At 34.5% G+C, this 23,017-nt stretch overlaps 1 protein-coding gene across 1 annotated transcript; it reads left to right on the top strand.

Moving 5' to 3' along the window:
* The first annotated feature begins 680 nt into the window (after positions 1-680).
* On the top strand, positions 681-22,463 carry LOC135687985 (uncharacterized). Its single transcript, XM_065204650.2, has 23 exons — positions 681-873; positions 2,683-2,759; positions 3,335-3,375; positions 3,662-3,737; positions 4,359-4,412; positions 5,569-5,661; positions 6,680-6,759; positions 7,361-7,431; positions 8,502-8,654; positions 9,314-9,420; positions 9,771-10,172; positions 10,743-10,770; positions 11,211-11,239; positions 14,161-14,205; positions 14,716-14,818; positions 15,158-15,194; positions 16,548-16,633; positions 19,020-19,132; positions 19,883-19,962; positions 20,290-20,341; positions 21,182-21,268; positions 21,501-21,584; positions 22,005-22,463. Exons 1-23 carry the CDS (start codon positions 822-824, stop codon positions 22,116-22,118), a joined length of 2,064 nt encoding a protein of 687 aa, XP_065060722.2. The 5' UTR covers positions 681-821; the 3' UTR covers positions 22,119-22,463.
* Positions 22,464-23,017: the final 554 nt, after the last annotated feature.

The raw sequence follows: 23,017 nt of genomic DNA, 5'->3' as shown, positions 1-23,017 counted from the left end.
CTGCTTGTTGATACATGCAATATAAAATTCCCAATGTATCAAAACTACTTCCGAATTTAAAATCCTTGAATACCCCCTCGATGGTAGATTTGTCAACGAGAAATTCTGACTTATTCAACCTTTAACTCAAACTTTTACTGAAATCAAATTATGCTCCACGAAATTATTCCTTATATTATCTTTGAACTCTAGTTCACGAAAAAGAATGCTCAAAAGGCGTTGTCCGTCACTCGATCTGCTGCGTGAATACCCTTACAATCCTTCACGCGACCTGCTGCGGGAATACCCTTTCTTGTACCGCATAGATGGAATGTACTTTGTACATATCTTTTAACACAATGCAGTAGTTTTACAAGCCTGTCTGTCATACCAACATTCAGTTGATTATTGATTTAACAAAATTTGCTAACATATCACGAGATTACACCTACAATAAACAATTTCGGGATTATGCCAAAATTGTCATAAAATTACGCAAGATTTACAAAAATTATGCTAAATGATTTTGTAATTTTGTATATTGGAAGAAGAATTTTCATTCCCAAATTTGATGTGCAGTAGTGTTCTACTGACTTGGAAGAACTTGGAAGTTTCTGGTACAAAAGTTCTAATTCATTTTATTTGTGACGTCATGATCCGGCTGGTTGCGTGAGAATCTGTTGTTGCTGCTGTGCTTGTTGTTGTGGCTTTCTTAAAATTTTCGTGATTATTTCGATAGTAATGTTTTTAAAATGTTATGCTCACATTCGCTGAAAATAGATATATGCTAGCTTGATTTCAAATAATTCAAGACCTGTTTGCTTTTAAACTGCTAGAAGACGATGTTTAATTTGCTGAGAAAGGCTGTCGTTGGGAGAACTCCATCTCCTGATTGTAAGTTGAGTTTTACCCTTCTGGGGCGTAAAACGCATATTCAATTTATTGATCAGCCATCTCGCCACATTTGGCTTTGATTTGCACGAGCATTTACTTAACCCCGAAACTTTTGCTTTTATTAACTTTTTGTAAATCCTGTTGACATCTTCAATATGATAAGTTTTAGACAAAATTGTATGGTAGCTGAGACAAGTCAGGTATCAAACCTTCCCATATTTAATTGAAATTTCTTCTGAAAGCAAAACAGGTGCGACATTCACGCTATATGTTTGAAATGCACTTATCTGGTCCTGGTGTCAGTATCATGAAAAAACACATCAACAAACATTTGAATTTTTTTCTTTGATCTTCAGAAAAATGGACACCTTGTTTCACTCAATAGTAGTTTAAGAAATATCTTGGGCTCAAAAAAACAAAATCTTGGAATACTGAGGCTCAGCAAAAATTAAAATAAAAAAAATATTTAACATAAGGCAGATGACTTTAGTCAAAGTAAACTTAAAGCACTTTTCATCAAATGCTTATATTTAGTTGATTCTTATCTATGTAAACCGTGAATCCTCAAATAAGTCCCCACGCTCGAATAAGCCTCCCCCTCGAATAAGCCCTCACCTAAAAAAATAATTTTTGCAAATAAGCCCCCCCCCCCTCAAATAAGCCCCCACCTAAAAATTCCATTGGGGCTTATTCGAGGGAAATATAATTGCAGAAAAATATCTTATTTCAAGAAAGCCTCCACAGGACAATAGCTATACAATATTTTTGATAATTATAATGATGAGGATGAGGAAATCATTATTGACTGTTAAGCTTCCTTTGCAAAAAAGCCTTTTTGTAATTTTTCAATTTATTTCATTGAGAAAATTATGTCATGTTTATGTTGACCTTTGAGGAAAATACTAAACTTGGGAATAAGCCTCCCATTGAATAAGCCCACCTCGAATAAGCCCCCCCCCTCGAATAAACCCCACCCAAAAATTCATTTTTGCAAATAAGCCCCTGTGGGTTTATTCGAGTATTTAGGGTATTCTATGTATAAAAATGGTCCAGGTAAAAGATAGAAGTTATGGGGTCTTGGCAGGGGTTATCCTAACATGATTTTGTAGCAGTTTTGTGGTATTGTAAATCTAATTTGTGATGTTATGATTTCAATTTTGTGGTGTTGTAAAATGTCAACCATAATCAACCATAATAATAATTTTTCGGAGCATGTAAAAAATTGCTGGAAATAACAAAAAAAGGAGGTCAAATTCAAACAGAAGATCTACTTAAAACAAAAGCTTGAAATGAAAAAAGAACTATAGTAAATAGTCAGTCAGTCCTACTAAACATTTTAGCTTTTGATTGTGTAAGGTAACAATTTATGCATCTATGTTCACCCCGTTTAAATCAACACTGAATTTTTCCTCCCAACTTTCTTAAAGAACAGATTTTGTATGACTAAAAAGCAGTACCACTTTGTGTGGAAGTTTTCAAAAGACTGCATGGACTGAAAATGGAAATGTCAAAAAGTATTTTTGATAAAGATACCATTATTATTACACTCTTCTAGGGGTAACAATACAGAGGTTTGAAAGGAAGCCCATGTTAGCATAAAACTTAGCACCATGCTTTATCTTAATGATACCTATAATTTAGCTAAATAACAAGAAAACCTAAAAGGTTGAGGTTCTTTGCATGTGTCAATTTTTCTATGGAACGACTCAGAAGGACAAATTAATTTTCATACATGGTTTGTTTATTTCTAACAAAACATAAATTATTTTTCAGTGTTTTTGCAACTTCAATTCTTTCAATTTTTTTCAGTTGATAGAGATAATCTTGTTAGAGATGAGCACACGAAGAAATTATTGAAAGAAGAACTGGCTGCTACAATAAAACGAGTCAGTATAAAATTTATATGTTTCTAAAATATTCAAGCACAGTAGGTAACAGTTTGATTGCATAAACTTTAGAGGACCTTTTTAAAGAAATGATCATTGACTTGTTAAGGAAAGAGATGGTTTAATTGTCTTTTTATTAATTTCCTAATTTAAACAATTTTCAGGACAAGCAGGCCAGAAAGCAAAATTGCCTGGAGCTATGTACTAAACATTTATATGATTCTAACCTGGAGTATGACTTTGATTTTTAACTAACCTTTCTAGAGCTTTATTCAGCAAATTAAGTTTTCATTTATACATTCATGTTTTAGTGTTGTAACAGAATTAGGGAAATTGTAAAGAAGATTTAGCTAAACCTGGTTTGATGTATGCAAATTTGCATATTGTGTTTTCTTTGCTATTTTTCTTCAAAACATTTAACCATTCTTGATTTAATTCTGGCACTTTAAGCCTTAAAAGTGACAAGTCAGATCAATTATCTGTCTGCAAATATATTGTACTTTGTCAATTTGTAGTCATATTTGCAAAAGATAAATTTCAAATCAAAATTTTATTCTCAGATTGTTCTATTCTAGCTACAAAGAACTCATATAAACAAAGATCATGTAATTGACAGGTCAGTTACAATTGTTTTTCAAATTGCTATCTATATATGTCAGACTTTTTTTATTTAATATTATTTCTCTGTCTGCCTTTTGTTATGAAGGAGTAAATAGTATATCAAATTCATTTTAAAATTCTATTTATATAAAAAAGGATTATTTTCATTGTTTTGCAAAGTTCCTGACTATTACCTTGTACCATATAATTATTCTTTTCAAGATTCCCAGAATCCAGTAGACAGCCTATCCTGCATTTCTTCCTTCTTACCTAAATAGGGGAATCATATCTTAAATTTACAGGAATGAAGAAGATGCAGTCTTTGTTTGCTCCATTCTTGAAGGAATGTTTTTGCATGGATACAAAGATAAAACTACTGTAAGAGTTAAATATATGCTGTTTTGTTATTAGGATAAAACTTTTATTGTTATTGTGTTATCAAAGAAAGTTTCAGAACTGTAAAACAGCATTTCATTCTTATTATGTATTTTGGTATCCCTTTCTTAACATTCCAAAAGTTTGCTTTAAATATTCTGATAATGGGTCTACCAGCTATAGAATACTTTAGAGTTCAACTGACTGCAGTTTTGGATGGCTTGGTTCTACAATAGACAATGTTAGGTAACACAAGCATATTGTAAAGAAACAATGAGATATGTCGTTAACACATTTTAAAATTCCTGGCTAGCATAATCTGTTTTAGGCATCTCTTGTGCTATTAATTGGTTTTGTATTATGTGATTTGCTTTCTGCATAGGATAGGCCATGCAACTTTAAATAACATTTCATAGTCTATTGTAAGCTACCTGGTAAAAATCCTTATGATTCAATTTTGTTGTGCTTGATCTTTTTGCCACTTGTTTTTAATGTTGCTGTCAATTCAAGTCTTGTTGCTGTCAATTGACTACATCTGTACTTTTGACCATTTTCCAATTAGAATTTTTCTATGTATTTGATAAAATTCCTCTTTTTTGTTATGGTTAAAAATTTTCATTTCAGGGGTTGAGAGGCGTTTTACACACCGCATCTGGAGTGGAGGACATTAAAACAATTGTACGTATTATAAATTAAAAAGAAGGCCAAAGTTTTTCCCATCTCAGAATAGTTTGAATAATCGTGGATGTCCACATTTCCTAATAAGGAAAACTCTAAAGTCAGAAAAAATTCATCTTCTGAATTTGTTTTCAGGAGCTTTTTTAATTTTATAACATTTTACATTTGTGCTTATACAGTAGTAATAAAGATTAATGGAGGCTGCTGCCTAAAAATATCGTTTTAGAGCTGTTTATATATAACGGTAGCAAAATACCAAGCATCTAATATCAAAACTGAAACCTCATATTGTAACTTTGAACTTTATATTGAACGCAGACTTTACTCTTTCTTAGTGTGGTTTTTGAATAGTCCGCATTTCTCAATGTTTTCAGATTCTGGAACTCATGCTCATTCTAGGGCTGAACTGGTTAAGAATTTTCCCTTTAGGGTGAAGCTTTTTGTAGGGGTGGCTCAAACTGAGGGGAAGAAGTGTTATCTAAGGCTATTAGTATCGATAATATAATTGCCTACATTACAGTAGAATAGCAATACTGAGCTTTATAACTATTTTTATTTTACGAAATATAACCGATAAAGAAGGTGTTATTCATTTCCAAGGGAAGCTTCAGAATTTTATGGTCAAAATTTGCTTCTTTGAGTTTATTTCTAGACACTTTACAAGAAGATGTTTATCTTGTTCATTGTCTAATTGACTTTCCATCACATATCCGTATCTGTTCCATCAATACGTTTTGAAAGTACAAAGGTCACGATAAAAACCATTTAATTGACGGCTTTAGTTTGAAAATATGTCATACCTTCTTGATAAAAACTTTGACTTCTTGATAAAAACCTTCTTGTTTTTACTCAACGTTCAGACTAAAAGTACTATATAATAAAATCGTCAAACCTATATGTGCATTCAAAGAATTGGTCTGCATGCAGGATCCTATCCCTTCCTCTCTACTATCTAAAGACTGCAAGCAGTAACTTTGTCTAAGTGCAAAATGCCTAGTGCGAAATTCTATAATGGCTTCAAAATTTTGCAATGGAAACATTGATAATCTCCAGTCCTTGCCGTTTTAATTTGCTTATTATATATCCTTGAAGTTAAACATGTAGATCGTTTTTTATTGTTAAATAATTGATAAACCTATTTTTCTGTCTATTCCAGTCTTTTTGGGATATCATAAATGAAATAACACATAGTGACGTCATATCAGAAATCAACAATTTAGTGGTGAGCTCAAGGGTCGGAATGTGCAGGGTATGGATTTTTTCATCACTTTTTAGGCTTTTGATGAAGAATTGACCTATTTTTATCTAGGACCATGCCATTATTCTTGCTATTAGGTGGCTCTGATCATTTCAATATTGATGAAGTATTGACCTTTTGTATCTAGGAAAATGCCATTATTTGTGTTATTATTTGGCTCTGATAATTCCAATATTGATCCACATTTTACATATGGATCGGAAGGAATTACAGTAGAAATTAATGGTACAAATCGTATACTATATGCTCCTTTATAAATGCGTATTATTTTGACAATGCTAGCACCTTCATCAGTAATGAGAAGCCCCCGTCATGACTTAAAGGACCCAAAATTTCTGATGTTGTGTGATGTTTGATCTAGATTAAAAATGTTGGGTTTTAAATGAAATGTTGGGTTGTTTAAAACATCAACCAACATGCTGGGGGGTGTGCGTGCGTATCTCGTATATAGCACTGTTTCAGCGCCTTCTTTTCATTTTTCGCTGTTTGTTGTTTGTCCAGAACAAAATTGAAATTTAATCTGTACTTCTCAATATTAGTTTAAGTAGCAAAACATTAAAAGGGATTGAACAGAGTAAGAATATGGATTTATTTCGATAACTTGATTGTCGTTTTATCTTGCTGGAATAGAAGTTAGTTAAAAATTATGTTGAAGAAAGGAACTAAACTAATAAATCCACGTTGACGGCAGAATGCGCTAGGCCATCTTGTCATCTTGATTCTGATAGAAGTGAGAGAAGAAAGTAGCGATGAAGCACAGTCAAGAGATAGACATTATGGGGATGAGCATAATGCTGCGTCGTTTGAATACCTCCCTATTTGTGCACTTAATGGTTGAAAAAATTGATGTGTAAGTGTTTGGTGCAATGTCGGACAAAAGCATTGAATCTTGGCTGACATATGATAGGTCACTGAATTTCCTATAGTACCTCAAAGATCGAAATACAACATTCTTGATTCTAGAATAGTCAGTTTTCAAATTGTAAACTTCCAATATTCAATTCCAAAGGCTTGGATTCGACTTGCTTTAAACGATGGTCTAATTGAAAGCTATCTAGATGCTGTGAATAGAAACAGAGAAAACATGAGGTGAGGATGGGGTTGCCTTGCAAATATATGTTCCCTTATAACTGTCAATTGTCTGGGCTATTCTCAGTGGTGCCTAATGAGGTTCATGACATAATACCATAGCAATATTCATGTTTTTTATTAAGTAAGAAAAAACTATATAAAGTTTGATTCCGTATGTAAAACAAGAATAGGACTGTCGTAATGTCAATTTGCAATCTCACAATTCCATAAATGATGTTGTGGATGAATTTAAACATAATTTTTAGAAATGTGTCTTTGGATAAATAAACTGTGATAAACTTCTTCAATCATAGAAAGCTACGAGGCTTAGTTGGCTTTAATGAAAGACCGGAAATTTTGTAAACAAATTAAAAGTGATCATCTTTGAAGCTTGGGGAATTTGTCCTAAATTATTGTCTGCATGTGGATTATTCAGTGACTGTTTTTGTTCATTCTATGAATTTCTCATCGCAAGAGTTTTTTTTAAAAAGATTGCCAGTTCTAAATATATGAAGCCTTTACGTTTTTTTTTCAATTTTCCTTGTTGCTCCATACCTTGTCGCTTATGTTAGTTATGCAGTCTGTAATTTGTGATCTTTGTTATTCTATTGACTTACAGACTATACTACAGTTCAAATGCATTTCTTATGGACACTGAAGCTCTGCCAATAGCAATCGAACTTTTGCAAGGTGCAAATTTCTAATTCTCCAATTTGATTCTTTGTTTAGCTCTGTTGGCCCAAACAGGCTAATTCGACAGAGATTTAAAGTAGAACGCTAGTTTTCATATATTAAATATGATGTAGAACATTTGATGCCATTAAAAGATTAGGAATCTCCTTGAGAGCTTAAAATTGTTGAAATGTTTCTTAAGTCCTAGCGTTGCAAGAGATCGTTATTACAATAAATTGTTTGAATCCAATGTGATTTCGCTATTATTCGCTCAGTTTCATAGTGACATTGTTTTATCTCATTGGAAAACTGCTGTTTAGTTTCCATGACGCAGGTATTTCTGTTGTGAATGGAGAAAACAGCATTATTTTCTTCTCTGGTACCCCGGCTAATGTTTTTGAGGCAGTATTAAGATTTTTTCAACAGCTCGGCTTCCCCATTACTATCTGTAGCATGTGTTACTAAAGCTTGTGTAGCTCAGGCCGAACTGTCAACATCATCATATCCCATACTGCGATTTCCTATAACCCGATATATCTCCGACCCCTATATAACACGTCATGAAAAAAGGAGAATCACATGCCGTGAATAAAAAAACATGGACGTTCTGCAGGGCATTTGTCGTCCAAGAGCACTTGAATCAAAAAGCTATTCAAGCCAACGAATCTCTGTTGCATCGTTGGAATAAACTGAAGTTGAGTTGTTCTTTCGGCATGTTTGAGTAAAGTTGTTCATCGCGATGAATTTAAACAAGGTCAAAGCCACTAAAGAAACACATTTACAACATCAGGTCGCAGCTCGGCGTGTTCTCAAATATTTAATTTTAGGTAATCATCAAGGAATAAAGAAATTTTTCTTTGTTTCTGTCCAAAGATTACATTCAAACTAAACCCTGGAAACAATGATCCAAAAAGGGAGCAAGTTGTATTTTTTATATAGAAGGTATATACAAATGCATGTTTTTACAGATCTGTATTTAGAAAAGTGCAAAGTTGAATTTTCAACACTTTAAGTATTGGCTCATCTAATTGGATAAAAAAAATGAAAGGTTTCCTTTCATTTTTATTCATTTTTGCTTTTACTTGCAGGGCTGATGGAATTCCGGTTTCAGCTTAATTACAACTCTTCAAAGCTAGATGAGTGGTCTGAGGACTCTCTAAGACTCGCGGGTATTATCGTGGGAAAACGCAGAGATACTGCGGAAAGTAACTCAAGTGGCTCCATGGATAGGCCGTTCCAAGGTAAGAGCAGTGGAAATTCCTAAAGTCTAGTTCACGCCATGTGAATTTTGAATTTTATTAGGTAAACCTGTGGTTCAGCTGCATGGAAGCGTCTGGTAGGGTCCAGTATAGTCTCCCTTTTTCTCTGGACAGTGCCCTTAAGCTCTAAAAACCTTTTAGTAAAACAATGAATTCAAGACGAGGTTGTGGCGTGGTATTTTAGGCCTAGTCGCTGTTTTTTCCCACTAGAATTCTATATAACAAGTCAGTTAATAAAGAGGTTATAATTAGTAAGAAATTGCAGAGCTTTATAATATTCAGGCTCGTCGAAAAAAGTAACTTCGGTAATATCAATCTCAAGGCAAGAGAGTTTGTCGGTAGTGCCGTTACCCTTTGGCGTTTGTGTCCTAGACACGTTCTATCCATGCAACACCATTCCATTTTTCTATCTTGCTTGGTTTTTATATAACATAAGAAAAGACGACATTGCAATGCGTCAGCCATTGGACATACCAAAAAATTTGAGAGCTATCAGCAACAACGTGTTTTCATCAAAATTTACTCAATGGCGATCTTTCGCCGATCCAACGCTGAATAGATTACGCTACATCCCCCTTGCATTGATACCAAGGTTTTAAGAGAAATAGCGACTATATAAACGATAATGTATGTGTTTTAAGGTCTGCTGGAGAGTCGTTTGCAGTCAGGCTCATTTACATATTCGGAGCAATCCCCAAATCGGAGCAGGTCCTCTTCAGATGTAGACACCAAAAGCGAACCTGGCAGAGTGAGTTTTTGTTATAACTTTCCTAACCACCTTTCACAGCGCATTATGTTTCCAGGCGATGTATAGAAATTCATCAATATTTATACACCGTACCTGCGTTGTAGGTATCAACGCCGTAGGTAGCGAATTTGAAATTCTATTTCAATAACCCTTCACTATCCTTTTATTAGAGATCATTATCACTATTATTTCGAAAAAGTTTACTATTAGCAAGTATAGGAAAGCCTTGAGTTAGGCATACTCTGTTTACTTGTTATATTCCGTTTAAATTTGCTGTGCCTGAAATTTCTATCAAGAGGTCCCATTTTAGGATCTTAAGATGTTTTATCTTTCATCTGATTGCTATACAGCCACCCTCAAACTCGATTACCACTACGGAATCACTAGAATCTGCCACCTCTGGGGATACAAACACTGGTATAAGCACACTTTCCTCGTCCTCTTATGAGCAATCAAGTAGTATTGTGCAGACCGTGGGTAACAGGCTGTCACTTGGTGAAGACACGTGGAGCGGTTGGTCATCAACTTTTGAGTCAGAGCCAGGCGAAGCACCGGAGACGCCAAAGAATGACAATACCGACACTTTTAACTCACTGACTGATGGCTTGTCCTCAACTGATGCCATGCCAGACCAGCCCAGTTTCAATTCATTGCTGCAGACATATGGTGCTCCAACACCGTTAATGGCCCAGACCCCGTTGCTGTACGAGAAAAAGATGGATTTCTCAATTTCTTCCCCTATAGATGTGAAGGTAACACAGTTGTCAATTTTACATGCTAGCACTGTCGTGTTTTCAAAGCAACCATTGCATAGAGTCAGAGAGTAATATTTTACATGCCATATCGGAAACAGAGAGGGAGTATTTTATATCTTTTCCCCTGAATTCACATTGCTTTTTGCTATAATATTCACAAAAAGCTAGCAAATAGTATCTACGGAGTATCTTGTCACCCTTCCATCGCCCACCGATAAAATTTTGTGGCAGGGATGGGGTTGTGGCTATCAAGCCTAAAGTCAGACCAACTCTTGTCGAAAAGGAACAGATGTTTGAAGGTCAGTTTTTCGTCGTGCTCTTGGCCTTTCGGGTAGTTATGTCAAGTCACACTCTTAGTCTTACTTGGTAAATAAAAATAAAGTATACTACAATTGAGACTGCCTTATTGAGAATTTCCATACTTGTGTTCATGCCCGTCTTGGCTAGGCCCATCTCAAGGTACACCAGTAACGACTGTAGCAATATTGACTCAAATGAGATATCCCTCAAAGCATTTCACCTTTATCTTCCTGAATTTTTCTTTACATTTACTTTTTCTTCTTCCAGCAACCATGTCCATTATCTCCTTCAGAAGGTACGTTTTTCACTTTTCATGTGCATTAAATTGTAAAAAATTATATTAATATCATGCATATAATATCACTAACTTTTTTCTAACGCTATCATTGATATCATTTTTATAATATCATAAACTCGTGTAATAATTTCCTTTATATCGTAAAAGTATGATGATTAAGCTCATTAAACAATATTTTTTTAAATTATGTCATTTAGCTCGTGTAATGATTGTAATGATATCATTAATATGATGTATGTAATAATGTATAAAGGCCGTAAAATGATACTAACAATATCATTTGAATAATATCACTTAACTCGTGTAATGAACCAAGATAGGAATTCAGAAAAACAATTGTTTATTGAAAAATTATTTCAAGCCAAAAATAAACGATGATTTTAGCCTTGTTACTGATATTTATCAGTTTTACGTTCTTTAATTTATTTTCTTTTTAGATTCTAATATCCATGACATGAATTATGAGGTATGTAATCTTTATCTATTTTTCAAAATCTTTGTAATGAAAAAAGTTAGAAAGAAATTATGCCGTGTGAATTTAAAAATACGACAGGCTGGTGAACGGAAGATTAAACCGAGCATTTGCCGACAGAAAGTTGCGAATAGGCCTTTCGACAAACTATTTTTAATCTAATGTATTTAAAAAGAAGATAGACAAGGGAAACGCAAACGCAACTGAAAATGGCTTTTTGATGATAAATTCATTTACCAGAACCAGCTATTATTTTTCTTTAGCATATTGGTATTAAAGAAAATATGAATAGGTCGTGTGCTCGTGTTTCTGATTGGCCTATTTCGATCCACAACTTGGTATATATATTTCTTAGCGTAGAGTTTTCGATCCATGTTCTGACGTTTTAAACTCTGAAGAGTGTCAGACGAAAACCTTTAGTTTACTAAATGTTTGCTTTTTTCAAAGCCATTTACAAGTTTTGTACCGCCAAAAGATTGTTTAAAATATGAATAATCTTTGCCCAGCTTTATATCAAAACTGGCTCCGACGTAATCGCAAATATATTCTGGAAATGAAAGCAAGTTCATACTTGACAAACTGAGTTTTTACACCTCACTTGATAACGGGCAATGCTCTATACATCGTTAGTAAAAAGTTGTTTTTTCCTTATATAATTTTACTTAAACTCCTAGTTATTTAAGTTTTTGTAGCGTTTTATAAATACTTTTAACTTCTGCAGTTAGTTTCAAGGTACCATACATTTAGGTGCCTGTTATTTCAATTCCATCTTTTGCTGTTTGTTGGCAAATAAAATTCAAATTCCAGTCAAGGTCTTGGTGGCGGTTGTGTCAGCTGCCTTTTGAGACCATATATCCTGATGATGGAGTTGTCAATATTTCCAGGAACCAGTTTACGTATCACATTCATCAGTACTAAGATAAAAACATTTGATTGCGAATTGACAAACATTCACATTAAAATGCATTTATGCTTACTGGGCGATTTTGTGACTTATATGTCGATATTGAAAAATTATTCTTGCCAAATTTTTATCCCTGTAACATTCCAAGTTTTGTTTTGAAGTTTTCTAGTATGCTTCAAGACGCAAGGCTTTATTAATTATCATAGATTTCAATTTCATATGAAAATACAGGCAAAATCAAAATCATCACCAAGAAGAAACTTATGGGAAAATTTTTGTGAGACAAAGTTTAAAATTTGCAATCAATTTATTTAGCTTCTCCTGTTTTCCAAAACAATTAAGAAAAGTTGTAATTGCCAACAATAATACTAAACTAACGATTTATCGAAAGTTTGACTTCATAGAAATCAGGGTAAGTTATAATTTAATAATATAGATTAATAAATAAACTGGTAAGGTCTCTAGATCTCTTTTAATTGCGAAAAAAAACAGAAAAAAGAACACCAATAACATTTCAAGGAGAAACTTGGCCTTGGAGTCCAGAGCTGCAAAAGTATCGGAACCTGGGAACTAGATTCCCAGAAAATTTTTTGACTTGGCAGACAATTTTCAGCAAAACTTGATAAAAACAGCTGTCTTTTGCATTAATAAAAAAATTTTCTTGATTTTTTTCACAACAAATCAAAGTCTATATATACAAATAAAAATTTTATATAAAATTTTATACATTTATTTTTGAAACTTTTGTAAAAATTATTACTCCTTTGTCAAATATCATAAAAAAATCGTAAAACTTGGAAGCAACCTTCAGCTTCCTTGTCCAGGACTTTTATAACAGATAAAGCTGCAGACCTGAGGAAGGCAATCTATGTGCCTTGAAAAGTGCTGTTTCAGTTGCCTTATATCAGGCTACGATTTTGGATTTTTTCAGATCAAAAGCTATGAAAATTACAAAATTACACAAGTTTTCTTTCTGCTAGCAATACAATACTTGACTTGAGTCTTGACTGAGGACTTGATAGATTTGGCAAAGTGTTGAGACTTGATTGAGTTCTTAGCAGACTTGGAAAAGTTTTTTATTGATACTAAATTACACCATTGGTTTTTTCAAGACCATATTTGTCCTTTGAATATTGAGATGTTATCATTTATTAATGTAAAATATCTTGCTGACATGTGTACCAATCATATGAAATGAAAGGCTAAAAAAGCTGGCTGACATGTATAGACAGGTAACCAGATGCATCTTCCCTAAAGCTGGCATCTATTACCTTTCCCAAACACCAGGAATTTGTGGAGAGCACCATCTATGTTGAAGTTTTCTGCCAGTCAGTAAACATATCCCCATTTGGTTTTGGTTCATTTGGTTCATTTGGTTTTGGTTTATTTTTTCTCATGGTCAATATTCGACAAAAACAAAATAATATGCAAACAACTGAATTAGATATTTTATTGGAAATTTTCTCTAGAACCAATGAATTAGAAGCCCTTGCGTAAAAATGTGTGCATACTATTGGTAGAGCTATAGTACACAATAATTTCACAAACAGAAAATTTGTGTCCTGTTTCCCAGGTTCCCAGAAAGAAAATATATTTTGCAGCTCTGGTTCAGTCATCAGAATCTTAACACCTAACACTGAAAGAGACATAATTTGCTATACACTGTCTGTTTAATTAAAAAAATTGATGAAAAATTAAAATAAAATTCAAGTTTTATGATATTTTCTGCATTGAAATAATGATTAAATAACTATTAAAATAGTTACATGCTGTTGAATTTTTAAGTGCAAGGTGATTTTCAAGTCAGGGTATCAATTTATTTTTCTTTAACAAACAATTATTGAAAGGTTGCTGATTTCTACTAGTAGACAATGTGCAGAAAATCTCTGTTAAATTTCACAATTTTCAGTCTTTTTATCCTTTTTCAATAGCAATATGTTTTTGGTGTTCTTCTTTAAGAGTTGCTTTTTGAGTTATTAAAGTCTTGTCCACTCTCACTTTTGCGTTCCAGGTTGTGCCTCCAAGCTCATCACTCAAATCTGAGCACAATGACGAGGTAGTATTTTATCAACTTTGTATCATGTCTACGTAAAACCGCAGTTGTGATTACGTAAAATTTGCAGTTTGTTAAAATTGATTTTCCAGTTTACCTGGAAACATATAAAACAACTGCTCTGGCTACGGGGAGATCTCCAGGGATGGTTTTAAAAGTCATTAACACATTGCATACATTATATGATATAGATTGCATACATTAACACATTGCATACATATTATTATATAGATTGCATACGTTAACACCCAGTGTGCAAAAAGGGAGGTGCTCTCTGCCGAGAGAAGGGTGATTGTAAAGAAACAGATCATGTATTGCGAGGATCATTGTAAAATGACATTCATATTGGTCGTGTTGAAACTTACTTGTTCATTGTCACAGCTCTCATGCTCCTCCTGGTTTTCAGCCAATACACCGGTTTTTGATTGCGAGATTGTCGCAATCGCATTCGAATCAATACAGTAATAATGCCTAATCCCAAATTGACAACTACTACCTATTTTTCCTTGACAGAGAACACAATGCCTTCTGGACCACGTTACTGTTATTGGTTTAGAAAGAGGGCTTGACAAACAGAGTTTTCAATGCGCTGGCTGTGGAAGACCAATTGGGCTAAGTGAGTTTATTGCTCGTTAAACTGTTGCGAAACTGACGTTGTACTTCAGCGTTGTGGGAATACCAGCTCCTCTATGCGTTTAGACTGGACAAGAAGCTAACATTGTACATTGTAAAGACGTTGTGTTATCTGCTGAGGTGGTTGTGGGAAGGACTTTGGGATATCTTCTTACCAAACAGCCATCTTATCGAATTTACCACTGATTAAATGCAGCAAGTTATTCTTATTTCGCCCAGTAGATTAAAATGTGACATATTTCATTAATTGCTCGTCATATTCCTCACATGTTTATAGCTTTTGTAAACAAATAACCAATTGATTCGATCAATCTCTTTCCAGTTTATGGACCATACAGAGTCTGCTATTACGATGGCGGGTAGGTCATTTATAATCACTCCAAATTGAAAATGTTGAGCGAAATATTTTGAATAGTTACAGCGTCATAAAGACTTTGACATTTAGTCATTTATATCTATCGTTACAACAGTTCTTAGGAAATATTGTTTTTTTTATAATTTAATCTATTCATTTATCCTTTATTGATCGAGGTAAAGGATTCTATCTTTACAAACAATTCAGATTATTTTAGCAGAAAACTCTTATTGAGCCTATAACCCTTTAGGAAACGATAAAATGGCTCTTAATGTGCAAGATCAACCTTTTTCTTATCAAACCATTGTAATTTGGCCATGGTTCTGAATCTTATCAACCAGGCCCAAACAATTGTAATCCGTTGCCCCGTGGCAAAGCTCAGATCCTTTGCTGACCATATTTGAGGAAGCGAGTCCTATGGAATGTGCGGGATGCGCGGGATGTGCGGGATGCGCGGGATGTGCGGGATGTTCGGAATATATCAATTTATATTGGGAGAAGGTAGTCTGCGATGCAATCGTTTTACATTCAATGCTCATTGCTAAGGCAACAGGATTTCGAATACACAATTACTTGGAAAAATTTATACTAAATTTCGATTTTTGAATGCACAGTTTCTTCAATATATCCTGAACATATTCTCAAAGAGCTAAAATTATATCAAGATGAAATATTTTATCTTTTTTATTTGAAAGCGGAAACTTTCCTCGAGTCTCAAAAATCGAAGTGTTTCAAAAGAGCATAAATAAATATCAATTTTTTGAGGGCAAGCCGTAGGGCACATTGGCAAAACTAGGGAATCCGGATGGGATAACCCAATTAAACCTTGTGTCATACACGCCTAGGAGTTTTTTTATTGTATAAAAGAATCAAAGGTCACCTGGGGTCAAGGAACGCTCTCCTAAGAATATGGAATTAAGCAAAATATGATCCCTGTTTGGGTTCGCTATTTTCGCCGCGCCCATCTTTAACTTCTTGTGGAAGATTTTTTGCTTCAAAGAAGCTGGCCTTGTGTTTCTTTCATCGTCCTTGTGTTTCTGTCAATTCAACTATAATCTGAACTCTGTTATGGATTGGAATCCAAGATTTTGCTTGCGTGCTAGTGGTATTGATATGCTTTAAACTGTTTTAACTTTATGAAGGTTAAAATTTAATCAGAAATTGGTCTTCAAAGCAATCTGCCTTGATTATTTTTGGAAATTTCGGAAATTTTCCAAATTTGAACTCAGAGAAAGTTAAAGCAAACCGAGCTTGGTAAAACTGCGTTTTTACTAATCTAAACAGGCAATCAGTCTTGACGAAACGCTTTTCTGTTACTTACACTCAATTATGTCACGAAGGCCCGTTTACTTTGTAGCTATTATTGTATAGAATGTCATGGAGACGAAGAGCACATTATTCCTGCCAAAATAATACACAACTGGGATTTCAAGTCTTACAAAGGTACGGTTTTGTTCCAATTTCATTCCATCGTTTACTGATAAAATACATTATAGTTGACTGCGTATGTAGATTCTTGCAGTGGCTAATGACTTGTTCTCTGAACTTTTGCTCTGTGTCTGTCTTGGTGTACCCATTTCTTACTGTGATCTCCCAATTTTCTACCTTATTTCTGCAGCCTCGATGTTCCTTTCGAATAATATATAGGTTTGATGTTATTTCCCATGTATCGTCATTGAGCTGGTGGCTGTGCTGGCCAGGAGTAGATTGAATGTCTTTTTAAGAAATAAGGAGAAAAGCAAAACGAAGGACAAAAAGAAAAGAAAAAGTTGAAAGGATAGAGCGGTTAAATGAGAGAAGGAGACAGGAAAAAAAGAAACGAAGAACATAAATGCTTGATGTTATGCTGTTAAACATTTGGTGTTTTGGTATTTTGTTTTCAACTACGATTGAGGTAAACTAAAAAGCTTTTTGCTTTTCACCTTGTTTTCTAGCTAGAGAATCTAGGGACACTAATCCAGAATTTCACTGTACTTTGTGCAATTTTCAAGGCACCAAATTTGCAGTTAGATTAAGGAACTATTAATGAACTTTTAACACCACAATTCAATCAAATGAGATCCAAAAATAAGAAACTTCACCAACTAGGCGTCGAGCTCGGTTTCTTTTAATGTTAAAATCGTGTAAGTTGCCTCAAACTAGATGCAATATAATTTTGTCATATCATGGAAATACGACGAGTACTGCCGTTCTCTTTCGCTTCCTGCCAAATTGAATTATCCTACTCTGCCCACTAAACATCCAGAGAACTTGTCGATTCTGTTAAAAATGCAGCGTTCGCCAGCCATACCAGGGTCTTGAAGTCAATCAGCCGCGTTTGGAAAATATGATTTGGCATCCCTGAGCATTCTTTAAGCAGCGAATCACTCGATATTCAAAAGTTTTCTTGTATGAGGTTCTACAAAATGCGATTTTATAACTACCCTCTTATTTGCTCTTTTTTGACCTCTTGTATAACCTTTGTTGTTCTTGCTCTCCTACTTCTGCAGCGGTAACATAAAAAAGGGATTCCTCATTTTGTTTAATTTTATCAACGAAAGTTCTTTACCAATAGCTACCAGTTCTGCTTTTTCTCTTGATGATTGCATTCAGGATTCAGTTTGAGCTACAAATTTGTTTGTTTTATTTAACTGTTCGTTAAAAGATGGCTGGATGAAGGTAAGCGTCTGGGGCAGCATATTAGGCGAAATCAGATTTTCGTTTCATAAAACTCACTAAGAAGTACTTTAGTAGCTTTTGCAAAGGTTTGTCAAATGCAAAGGGTGTAATGGTGTAATGTATCTACCATTTTACATCGATCTCTGCAGAATAATGGGTGATACAAGCCACTTACTATTTTCTTGGCACGTAATGGACGATTTTACAGCTACATTTTGAATTTTACAATTATCTGAAAAAGTATCAGCTGACGCTTTGGGTATTGAGATCGCTGGATAGGCGGCTAAGCAATACTCAACTTCCTTTTTACTTCTTAGATGTAGATAGTATTTTCTTGCCTGGGTCAAAGATATTGGAAAAAGCTGGATATTATGTTGTCAAGCTTTTGATGTGTTATTTGCATTTCAAAACAGTGACCTTTTTGCCAAAAATTGTTGTCAACAATTGTGAGAGGCTTTGGAAAGATATTTGTCAACAAACCAAAGAATTTGTTGGATTGTATTTTATTTCAACTTCATTCTTTCTTTTTATAAGAACCAGTGAATTAAAGTTCAGGCAGACTGTTCTTAATTCTTTCGAAAACCCGAGGCTGGATTGTTTTTAATTTTTTCTTAAATTGATAGGTTGTAAGCAGTGCGATTGCTAGCTTTTTCGCTTTAGGAAGGTTTTCAAGCCTCATTTGCCAACAAAGTGAGTGAGACAACCTTCATTTGCCAAAGTTTGAATATTCACCGGAAAAACACCCACACATAGCTAAAACTCTTTTTTTTTTAGATAAAACGTTGTTCAAAATTTTACAGTAGCTCAGCCCCAGCTTGTTCTTAATTTATTCTTAACTTTTGACCAATTTCGAGGCTCGTGTTCTGATAAAATTATTCTTATAAAAAGAAAAGAGTGTAAGATTGATGCTTTTAAACTAAAAACATAATTTTTCTCAACTTTCTTCTTATCGGGAATTAAGAACATATCAAATCAATCCTGCAGCGCTTCAACTTTTCCGCATTGATCTCCCCCTGAATCATATTGGTTAGTTTTCCCACGAAACTAAGGAGCTTTTTCCTGCCACAAAATTATTTCCTATAACTAACAGGAAGTAATTTGGTCAACTTCCCTCACTAGAAGACACATTGAATTCAATAGAGATGTTGAATACTTATCTCTTTGATTCCAGTAACCAAGGTTACTAAATCATTCTTGATGAAGATTGAAGAAGAACCTTTGTTTCACATCGATGAAGTCAACCCCACGCTGTACAATGCTGTTCCAAACCTGAATGAGGTCAAGGTTTGTGTGCAGCAGTAGTTTTTAGAGACTATGATTCAAATGATTTCGTTTGTAACTTCTAAATGAACTACTAGGAAGTTGGGAGAAAGAGAGTGCGGAAAGGTTCCCTGAAGAGGTATTTTCTTTCACCGTTGTCTTCTGTCCTCTACGTTAAATAAGACAGTGCTTTATTCCTATATTTTATGCATTTAATGCTATTAAACATTCAGTTTGCAGGCTTGTATTCACAAGTTGGCTCCCCTGCAATGCAATAAGTACAAATTTGCACAGCCACATTTTAATACCCTTTTTTAGAATTTGTCTTTCCCAAGCTATTCTAAGGGCATGTTCTTTTGCTCTCCTTCTTTTTACTACCCAAAAATTTCTTCTCTTAGGGCAAGATTTTTGCGAATACAAGAAATTGTTCAGAAAAAGCATTTATAGAGCCCAGTACTTACAGAACGAGAAATCACAACAGACTCAAATTTAAATCTTTGAAATTTCAACATTTGGAAGGACATTTGGAAGGATTAAATGCTCACTTTGGGTTAAGACCTTCTATGCAAGGACCGAGATAGTGGGGGACTCTCGAAAAACTTAAATTGCGCAAGTAAAATATGGAAATTGGATATGTTGCTGTTGTGATACTTATTTATCAGGGCTGCCCCTCCCCCCCCCAAACAAAAAGTTGTGTCTTGGTTTTTGTGTATTGGTATTTTTTATGAATTACAGCCATCTAATATAAATGATAGCAGCTAATTTTTTTCGCAGATTTTAAGAATCCAGTTGCAGCATTTGAAGGGTTTCATCCTAACATGCAAGAATGATGTAGCTGAAGATTTTCGAAAACGGTGGGTATAACTTATTTTACAGTGAAACACAATCGATAAATCGATGTAGAGCTTAGGGCATCTTTTATCAATTCAAAGATACATCTGTTGTTCTTAATAGATTCTTCAAATAGTCAATATTATAACAGAATTGCAGTACGTAAAAGAAGTCAAAGGAAAACTGATTAGGTTTTCAATACCTTGAATCCTGTTGCAGAATGTTAGAAAACACGGTACACTGCCGTATGAGGTCGCAATAACCAGTAACCAACAACCAGTAATCTCACAATAACAGTGGAATAAATCATAGAAGAAACCATTTGATGCTTCAACCTCATCTTTTTTCAGATTATGGCCAAGAGAATACTTGTGCGATGATATTCATCAATACTCGGCATTGGTAATTGCTTACTAATTATTAAAACATCCTCACCACCCTTGACTTACATTTGAATTTTTCATTAGAAGGAAGTGGTACAGTTAAATTTTTGTTAAGCCCAATCTCCAGTGAGAAAAAATCTTGCGAAATTTCGCTGCGAAAAATTCCTTTGAATGCTTTTAATGACCTCACGACATTGGAATGTAAAGTTTGGAAGCGTGACAAAAGAACACGGAATATGATTGGCTGTTGAAGGATTTCGCAAGCGAAAAGCGAAAAAGTTAAACTCATTTTAACTTTTTTTCGCAGAGAAATTCTTCGCGAGAAATCCCAGCAAAAGATTACTGCGCATGCCTAAGACGTATTTCGCGCGAACTTTTTCGCATTTCGCAGTTTTTTTTCTCACTGGAGATTGGGCTTTACGGTGAAACCCGAATATTTTGGCATAGCTCAGGTTGTTACTGGGTGCACCGGCTCCTTGGCGCCCTACTTGCTACCCCCCTGCTTAGTATTTCGCTGTGACCATCGAAAGAGTGTAACTTCTACTTCTCTCGGTGGGCCTTATGTAAGACTTAGTAGTAGAGAAAACTGTTCCCAATAAAAGCGAGAGAAAAGGATGCATTTTCGATGTCAATTTCTTTGAAAAGCAAAGGCCTTGTTTCTATAACCTTCTCTTTCTTTCGTAAAAATTTTGAGGCCATGTGCTTCAAGTTTATTTGCTTGAAAACCATGCTTTGGCTACTTAAAGGTTGTAGCTATTTTATACTTCAACTTTAATTTTCCTTCCTTACACCTCTCTTAGCCATCATGAACACACACAATCCTATTTCTTCTTTATTTTTTTCAAACGTTTTCTTCCAGGACTTGGTTCAAGTTCACACTGGGCAACTTACCAACCATCTACGAAAAATTATATCCTTTTTCACGAAGCATGTGTACAAGTGCACGGTAAGAAGAAATTTTTTTTTGGTGATATTTTTCTATATTGGTTGTATTTTGCAGTCAGTTGGTCATTAGAGCAAAAGATTCACCCACCCGTTGAGACAACAGAAAAGATCCCTTATGTGACAGCCTTTATGATAAATAAATTAATGGTTGCTATTGCAAATTTTCTTTTTACTTATTGAAGTTCTGTACTGTCCTATAATAGAAAAAAAGTTAAAAATGTTGTTTTTTCTAGCTTTGTAGTCAAAAAGGATTCATATGCGAGCTCTGCAGTAGTGACAAGATCATTTATCCGTTTGAAGTTCTTACAACTGTTCAGGTAAGTACTTTTCTTCTTGCTGAACTTTTTCCCCTTGGAACCTATTTTCATAGACTATCAATTTAGTTAACTCCTTAAGCACCAAATTTGTCGGGAAGTTTTGAAAATGTTTCTACGTTGTTGGAGTTTGTAGATCTTTAGCCCAATTCTCACTCAAAAAATTCCTTAATTTCTTTTTAATAAGTCAGAAAGTTTAAGTTATATCTGTTAATCTACTTTACTGTTAGAGCGTCAAATAGTTTAATTCTCTCTTCTTGAATGTTAATGTTTGATTAGAATTGGAATAGAGTACATTTCTGGGAAAACATTCAAAATTCGCGCAGAAAAATCCACCTCCCCCCCCCTCCCTTAACCCGTTGACGAAATTGTTTCTTAATAAAATCTTTCTATCGTTGTTTAAGCTGCCTTCTGTCGTTCTAGTGTCATCGCTGTCAGTCTGTTTATCATAAGAAGTGCAGAAAGGATAGGAGCTGCTCAAAGTGCCTTCGTCTACAGTTCAGAAGAAAGAACCAGGAGGAGAACATGGAAGTCTAGAATTTACGGCTGCTTGATTTGCTGCGATGTGTATAAGAAAAATTAACCTGCACCATATAAGTCAGTTCTTACACGTGTGCCACCCGAACAGGATGTGTTTGTGTAATTGCTACTGTTAATTGCAATGTTTTTTCCCGTGCAAACCATTTCAACCACACCTAGCAAAAGGATGATTACAGTTCTAAGATTTTAGCTGACAACGCACTAAGGACTGATTGTTCCTTTGTTTTCGGAGCGTCAGTGTTTAATAACTTAAAGATTAATAAACTTAAAGATTTCAAATTTTGACGGTTGTCACATCTTTGGAGGTAACTTTTGTTGAATATGTTGAATCTAATAAAAGTACATCGTCACGTGCCCCTTTCTGCTATTTTATCTGCTACATCAACTAAAGTTAGTTGCCTTTGCTCTCCTTTGTATTCTCCTTTGTATTTTCTGCAGATGCAACTTGATTAGATCGTCCAGCTACTACTTGACCGAATAAATAATCTCAATAAAGACCATCATTCAAAAATGTTACGGGACAAGCCTTGTAATCTTATTGCTTTCATAAATTTATGACAATGAACTTTCAAAGTTGAAATACTAAATTTGTGTAGTTGATTGTGATGCACAACGTGCAACAAAGGCTTGATCAATTTCAGTTTGCTACAAGCATTACATAGACATTGGAAAGACGATAAGACATTTGTTCGAAGGTCCGTTGGCTTTAAAACTTTTGCATCGTATGTGCATTCGCATTCATATCATTTAAATAATTTAAAGCAAGCTGCATTATGTATTCTGTAGCAGGAACATTCGTGGCTCTAATGGGATAAGGCAAGTCTTGAATCAAAGATAAAAAAGGGTTTCATGAGAAAAGCGAGAATGAAACTCTGGTTTATATATGATGATATATT

Source organism: Rhopilema esculentum, unplaced genomic scaffold (assembly GCF_057945365.1).
Source record: "Rhopilema esculentum isolate cy_ngs unplaced genomic scaffold, ASM5794536v1 HiC_scaffold_36, whole genome shotgun sequence".
Taxonomy (NCBI): Eukaryota; Metazoa; Cnidaria; class Scyphozoa; order Rhizostomeae; family Rhizostomatidae; genus Rhopilema; species Rhopilema esculentum.
Note: the sequence above shows the minus strand (reverse complement) of the source record. Positions and strands in the feature narration are given on the sequence as shown.

Excerpts from the sequence above, each read along its gene's own strand:
- LOC135687985 (XM_065204650.2), top strand. The coding sequence starts at position 822 with ATGTTTAATTTGCTGAGAAAGGCTGTCGTTGGGAGAACTCCATCTCCT. Across the intron at positions 4,413-5,568 it reads TGGAGGACATTAAAACAATT|TCTTTTTGGGATATCATAAA; the intron begins GTACGTATTATA and ends TGTCTATTCCAG. Across the intron at positions 5,662-6,679 it reads CAAGGGTCGGAATGTGCAGG|GCTTGGATTCGACTTGCTTT; the intron begins GTATGGATTTTT and ends TCAATTCCAAAG.